Here is a 7,500-nt window from a genome sequence, read left to right on the forward strand (position 1 = left end):
TGTGCCACAGATCAAGATGGATTTATAGTATATGATACAACAAATTTTTATAAACACTTTACATGTACATATAAACTACCATGTAGAAATTATTACCACAGGACCAGTTATAATATCTCAAATGCTCAATGACTTTAAAAAGTCAGCAAAGACTAATTATAATCTAAATTGCAAATCAAAAGAGGAAAAACTAATCTAGATAATAATGTTTCAGATCGTTGATGAAGTCTATGATTTGTTTAAATAAATTTTCTTTCTCTTTGTTACAGGTGCAAAGGTTTTGCATCTCATAATCCATAATATCAACAAATTCAGGCAAGAACAAGTAATTATACTCTTCAGACTGTAACATCTTTAATATGATAAGCTCTTACATTGAGTATCCCTATCACGAAATCAACTGTGAGGTCACACAGTGCAACTATTCCATATTCATATACATATGAAAAGAGGTTGTCCATGATACCAACTAGTATAGAATACTCACGTCACATTACTCTTGTCTGCAACAGTAAGAAGTGGATGGATTGGATGAAATAGTAACACAGCTGGAGGACCTGGATTACGATGTACAAACACCTGATCATCTAACTTGTTTGTTCCAACACTACGTCGTTCTTCTGACTCAGCTAGCAGACGTGAATTTAAAGATCTGTGAGTGAAATCACATTTGTTTAGTATGTTATATCTTGTAATTTATGACACAGATATTTCTCTAGATGCACAAATGGAAAAAATTAAATACAACTTTTTTTTTTTACTAAATTTTTCAAACTAAGCCATGCCTTTCTAAATAATGAAGCTCTATTTGTTCGCAAGATCATATTTACCTATCAGAGTAACCATGTAGTGGTGAGGATGGGGAATTTAATTCATCATTTGTTTTTTGGCGTGGAAGAATAAAGGTCTTGGCACTCCACTCCACAAACTCTGTTGTTACTAATGGCTTCATGAAGCCATTATCATTTTCTTCACTCTGTTGAAAAACATAATAAATATAGTAGAAATATCTGAGAGGATATCTTGTTTTAATATACTCTAGAACACTCTCATATACAACTGCTTATAACAAGAAATAAAGAACTCATTTTTGATGATGTCCAAAAAGTCAATGCATATATTTCAATAAATAAACAAATAAATAAATATATAAATATTGTAATATATATATAATATATATATATATATAATATATATATATATATATATATATATATATATATATATATATATATATATATATATATATATATAATTATATAATATATATATATATATTATATATATATATATATATATATATATATATATATATATATATATATATATATATATACATATGCACATATATTTAAACATTTATGTAAAATTACATGGTTATTTAAATGGTTTCTTGATCTTGAGCGAGTTGGTGTAGAGGTCTCTATGGTTGATGGAGGCGATTCCCCACTGAAAGAGAACAAAAATGAAGGCTAATTGTAATATTGTATACATTCTTTATTCAAAGCAAAAATATAACTAAGACTATCTAAAGCTGTCTTTCTTCAACTTCAATCATATGCACTAAACAACATGAAAGATTATTTGTATTATACTTTCTCATTTAAATTAGCTTATATACTCAACACACTGCTGCTGAGGAAGACATGTGCATACATACCATGTTCACAGGGATTTTAGTTTTTCAATTGTGTTTACTTAATCACAAAGGAACCAATTACCAGTCCTGACGTATCTCATCTGTTTAAACTTTTCCTTGATTTTCAGAAATACTATTTAAATTTTTTGTTCCTCTCAGTATTGTTAATATTATAATAATCAGAATGTCAAAAATAATAGTATTCATATTAATAGCATTAGAAAAAAACATTCTTTTCCTGAAAACTCAAGGAAAGGGGAAAATCAAGTGAGGTCATATAGGTCAAGTAATTGACTCTTCAGTGGCTGAGCTTTTGTGGAGCCATCTATGTGTAAACACAATTCACAAAACAAAATAACAGTGGACATTTCATGGTTTCAGTGGTAATGGATTAAAGTAGTACTTTCACAATTAACCACACAGACAAAGTTTGCAAATAACAAATACGATGGTAGGTCTTGTGTTCAGTACTTACGGCAAGAAAATGGGTTTATTGACTGGGGTACCTGGAGCAGATTCTACCTTTTGTTCCATTATGTCTCTTGAGCCAGTTACAACCTGAAAGTATGATATTCATATATGTATATATATAATATTCCTACTCTTTATAAAAATACATATAAGAAATAAGAAAAACAAAATAAATCAATAAACTAATGAGTAAGTCATGTCACAAGAAGCACTCTAATAGAAATATGGCCTTATTTTTGAAAAGAGAAAACCAAATACAGGCTTGACACTTTACTGATTCAGTTCTTTAAATAGGCACTTGTTGCAGACTTACCTTTTATCTAATATTGGCAAAAAAAAAAAAAAAAAAAAAAAAAAAAGGATATAGCAATTAAAAATAATAATATTTTCAGAAAATATTATTCAAACAATGAAAGAAACTACTTACTTTGCTTCTAACATAATCTACTACTGTCTTTGCCATTGAGGCTACAGCAGGGAATGGATCTCGTTCCAGTGTAATGAGTGTCTGCCACAGTTTGCAGTACATTCCACTATAAGACAGAGTACTGACCCCTGAAAAGACATTGCTTGCACCTAGGAAAAGAAAAGTAATAGTTTTAAATAAAAAAAAAAGTTTCTCTAATGTCTACTGTAGATCAATCAAGTGCCTGCACAGTATTAAAAATAAAATTCTGACAAGTATATATGCAGGATTAAAAAATATATATTTCAAAACATATGACCTCTTTCTTTTGTTACATTCTATAACATACCTGAGGCTCTCTGGCATTCTAAATATGGAAGGAAAGGAAATAAAAACACTGTCCTCATTTAGAAGAAGAAGAAGAAGAAGAAAAAGTAGAAAAAAAGATAACACACTGTATCTGGATATCAGCAAATATGTTCCTTCAAGCCAGACCATCAATCAGTTATGTATACAATATAAAATATATGAATACTCCTCTGATATGGTATACAAATGATGTACACTCCATCAACATGCTGCCTCTTATCTGGATCATGCCATATAAGAAAAGAGCAGTTATTTTTTTTTATAAAATGACAAGGATCAAGCTAGTCTATGCTAAAATATTATGATACATTCATTTGTGCTTTATTCAGGTTTTGGAATAAAAAAAAAATCTGTGGTGAAAGCTACTCTTATACCAGTAAGTACATATTAGACACAATATAATGTTAAGTTTTTAATAAGTTCCTCAACAATAGGATATCAGGGTTCAAAATGTATCCAGTGGGAGTTGCTGGTCCAATAGCAACTCCCACTGAAAGTATGGTCCATCTCAAAAAGAGAAACAGAATGGAAAAATCCTAGTTAGATGTCTTCCAGCTCAGAATTGGTAAGTCAACAACAACTGATCTGTTAAGAAGGACACTGGCAGATTTAGACCATAGGTGACTTTTGTTTACTGCCATGATGGCAACAAGGTTGTTACATTCAAAAGGTTCATAGGATTAAAGTGAAACAGTACAAAGATAACTTTAATTTGTATAATCATACATGACAATTTTCTATATGAAATCACTTTTTCATAATATGCAATACTGCTTCATATAAATAAATTTACTTCCCTGTACTTTTGTGTTTCAAACAATTAATTCTGTAATAAAAAATCAAATAAAAAAATTAAGATCCATTACTTTAAAATCTAAATACTGCCAGATTAACTTCTTGTTAACTCCTATACAGCAACAATGCTATAAACCAAAGTTTTCTATTTTCTAATTATTTCAGTCCAGCAGATGCTGGAATGGTCCTGAGTGACCTCCCACCATACACCTCTTATGGCGGAAGCACCAACTTAGGATGGAGGTGGGGGAGGGAGGGGGTGCTGGGCCAAGGACACCTCTATTTATCTTCACAAAGTTTATCTCCTCATGTCCATGCTGGCAGTAAGCTGGCACAGGCAGGAGAGAGCAGTTGGGAAATAGTTCATTTATGTATCCTCACTGAATAGACTTTTTTTTGAATGAACTGAATAAGATTTCCCTTTGTTAATTCCATCATGTGACGTTACTAAGGAAACACTTGAGCTTAAAGTATTATGAAACCCATTTGTGCCAACTAGCAACAAGTGTGGAAACATTCTTCAGGATATTGGGGCCAGCCAAATTTATTATGATTCATTATGAACACTGATATACTTGCATTAGGTAATCACAGGCAAGCAGTTAAAAATTATATATAAACTAGTTATAGTTATCTACCTTTTATATAGTATTTATATACAGCCACACCTATTTTTCTGTTACACATTCAATATTCAAACAAAACACAACCACACCTATATAGACAAAAATCTACTACATAAACATTTGGTAAAACATAGTTCCCAAGAAAATCATTTGAGGATTAATGTAATTTTCAAAAGTCATACAATATACCTTCTCACTGCAATATAAAAATTTACCTAGGAAGATATAGAATGAGTTGATTGCTGTCCTTTTCACTCCACTGGTGACATATGCACGTAGTCAGTGAGGGAAGTGTCTGGACTTGTCCCTAATGTCTGAGGAAATAGAAGCAAATGTCAATATGCATCCTCTACTATAAATATATAAGAAAAACTGCATTTGAGCACTGGTATTTCTATCTAAAAAATTAGGAACATTCACCTGATTAGGGGATGTGACTTGGTCTTCCACCCTGACGTGAAAAGACACGACTGATGCTATTTGACGGTGACATTATGCTATCAGTAGAAGATGTAAGTGACTGGGGTGAAAGATCAACCATCTCTTCACGAAATATTGCCGTGCTACTGTGAGGAAGGAGCTTTCATACATCTGGATGAGATATTGCAAGGCAACTACCAACTCCTGTTATAAGAGGAAAAAAGGTAAGGAGAAAAAGAACAAAATTAGAATCTCTTATGACATATACATATCAACTTTGTGTATATATCAACTGATTTCATCTCACACAGGTGACATCATCAAAGTTATATTTTTGAGAATATGAAGAAGTGTATTTTTCTTACTCGTCTGACAAGTGGAGAGCCATCATGAGTGACAGTATTGGCTAGTGTTATGGCAATGGTGTGTCTATGGCACGTGCATGGTCAGTCCTCTCATGGACTAACCAGACTGCTTACAAATGTTTCCCAAGGAGAAAACTGCTGCTCCACGTACCTTTGGAAAGTAAAATTTTGATTGTGGTGATGAGTTAAATTCAAATATTTCATATGTGTTGATCATTTGGATGTAAATATAAATAGTGATTTTGTAAAAAAAATATATATATATATATATCAATCAATCAATTAATCAATCAATCAAGAAATCAATATATGTGTAACACCAAAGGTGTTGTTATGTACCCGACTTTATGATTCTACAATAAAACTCTTGACTCTTCAATTTCAACTGCTTCTAAGATACTTTTGCATTATATATATTTACATATTATGCTTTTAATAACAATGTTATAATACTAGTTATGGACATAACTATCATGAAAATAATACTGAAGGATACCTTTCAGTACTATCTCACATTTCAAACACCATTATTAAACTAAAAATCCATAGCACTCCCATTTTTTCCCCCATTTATTTCTGGTATACTAATTCCTGGCAAATGCCATAATGCACCTCTGTTACTTTACATATTCAAGATCAAAATCAATATATATCTTGATATTCACCTCAAGAATAATAAGTCTTGAGATCCTTAACTTGCTGATGCCAGGCAGGTAGATGTATACATTGCCCAAGTCCACTGTGATTTTAGTTTACCAACTTTGTTTAGACATAGATGGCTCTGCAATTTCAGAGCCAACCTGATCTCCCCTGTTTACCCTCTAACTTGATTTTTGGAGAGTTGTTTTTCCTCTATCTTATCTTTATTATCATTGTTGTTAATAACATTATAACATAATAATCATAAATTTAATAATAACACTCATAACAGTAACAATAACAGTTTTAGAAAGAAAATCTCTTCCAACAAATCAAGAAATGGCATAATCACAATTAAGGACCAGTCTGCCTACTAATTGACTCCTTGGTGAGTAAGTGCTTATGGAGTATAGACAGTGTATGTAACTGATTATAATAGTTTTTTAAATACACACACACACACACACACACACACACACACACACACACACACACACACACACACACACACACACACACATATATATACATATATATATATGCATATATAATATATATATATATTATATATATATATATATATATATATTATATATATATATATATATATATATATATTTTCCCCTCCCATCAATTAGATTTCTAAAAATAAGCTATTATAACCATATTTAACCAAGTGGTGAAAACTGGTCTACTTCTGGCACAGGATCTGACAGAAGAGTGTACAGCTTTTCATGGGCATTGTCACGAGTTGCAGCCCATCTTGCATCCGGGTGATGGTGCCAAGTGCGGCCCAGGCAGAGTGTGGCCCACTGCCTTAGAGGTGGGTGTGGATCTGTCACTTGCTCTAGACACCAGTGGCATAAGAGAACCCTGCAGAGCCACCCGCTGTCCTTCAGGTGTTCCCACACAATGACACCCAGCACAAATGCCGCCATGGTACGATGTTCAGCCTATTGTTACATAATGGAAAAAAAAATTGAACATTAATATGCCTATTGATTCAAACTTTTATAACTTACACATCATTCCAATCTAGAATGATCTTTTTCTTAAGATTTACTTATAGAAGGGTGAAAAAATCATTTTTTGGAATAAAAATAAATGTAGTTACATACAGGCATCGAAGGATCAGCTAGAACTTTCAGAAAATATTTATAGCCCTCTTCTCGCACCAAGTCTGCTTTGCAGCTCTGAAACAAAAGCCGTTATGTAATCATATATTCAAACAGTCTCACCACTCTGTAGTCTAAAGGAAAAATTTTAAGATACATATATATATCTAGATTTAAATTTTTGAAAAATTCCTCATTTCAGCTATAAATCATCTTTGCTATGTATTCACTATATTCTGTATAAATACTAGTTATAAGTGCTTATAAGTATTTACTAATCAATACTGAAGCTTCAAAAACTTCAAATAAAGGATTTTTAAGGGACAAAATTAAAACCTACTGGATCTACTGCAAGAATCTTAGCCCAAAGAAAGACTAAGAGTGGCCGTAACTCTCGTGCTGATGACTGCAAAAGACGTAAAACGTATGGGAAGATGCCTACAGGACAGTACTAAGTTGACTGCCAAGGGCCTAAAGCTAGGAAACTCCCTAGAAGTTCCAGGGCTCGGGGACGGTGCACCTGACTCAGTAGAACCTGAAGGTAAGGATTAAAAAAAAGAAAAGAAAAGACTTTAGTTTCAATTCAGGTTATAAATTTTTATATCTATTACTCTCGTGATTCCAGAGTATATGCATTCCATAAGGAGATTACTTA

The 7,500-nt window shown here is 32.1% G+C and overlaps 2 protein-coding genes across 2 annotated transcripts in view; both read right to left on the minus strand.

Annotated features, from left to right (window-relative positions):
• LOC119573076 (regulatory-associated protein of mTOR-like) overlaps positions 1-4,583 on the minus strand; it is a 10,257-nt gene extending 5,674 nt beyond the window's left edge. The window contains exons 1-6 of the mRNA XM_037920098.1: positions 4,526-4,583; positions 2,538-2,691; positions 2,115-2,197; positions 1,374-1,449; positions 831-976; positions 488-652 (exon numbers count right to left, since the gene is read on the minus strand). Of these exons, the coding sequence (XP_037776026.1) occupies positions 488-652; positions 831-976; positions 1,374-1,449; positions 2,115-2,197; positions 2,538-2,639 (572 nt within the window). The 5' untranslated portion in view covers positions 2,640-2,691; positions 4,526-4,583. The remainder of the gene's footprint in view (positions 1-487; positions 653-830; positions 977-1,373; positions 1,450-2,114; positions 2,198-2,537; positions 2,692-4,525) is intronic.
• Positions 4,584-4,856: 273 nt separating this feature from the next.
• LOC119573075 (regulatory-associated protein of mTOR-like) overlaps positions 4,857-7,500 on the minus strand; it is a 25,281-nt gene continuing 22,637 nt past the window's right edge. Inside the window, 5 exon segments of the mRNA XM_037920097.1 lie at positions 4,857-4,930; positions 5,092-5,242; positions 6,426-6,683; positions 6,849-6,923; positions 7,186-7,380. Coding sequence (XP_037776025.1) covers positions 5,189-5,242; positions 6,426-6,683; positions 6,849-6,923; positions 7,186-7,380 — 582 coding nt within the window. The 3' untranslated portion in view covers positions 4,857-4,930; positions 5,092-5,188.

This window comes from Penaeus monodon, chromosome 5, assembly GCF_015228065.2.
Source record: "Penaeus monodon isolate SGIC_2016 chromosome 5, NSTDA_Pmon_1, whole genome shotgun sequence".
Classification (NCBI taxonomy): Eukaryota; Metazoa; Arthropoda; class Malacostraca; order Decapoda; family Penaeidae; genus Penaeus; species Penaeus monodon.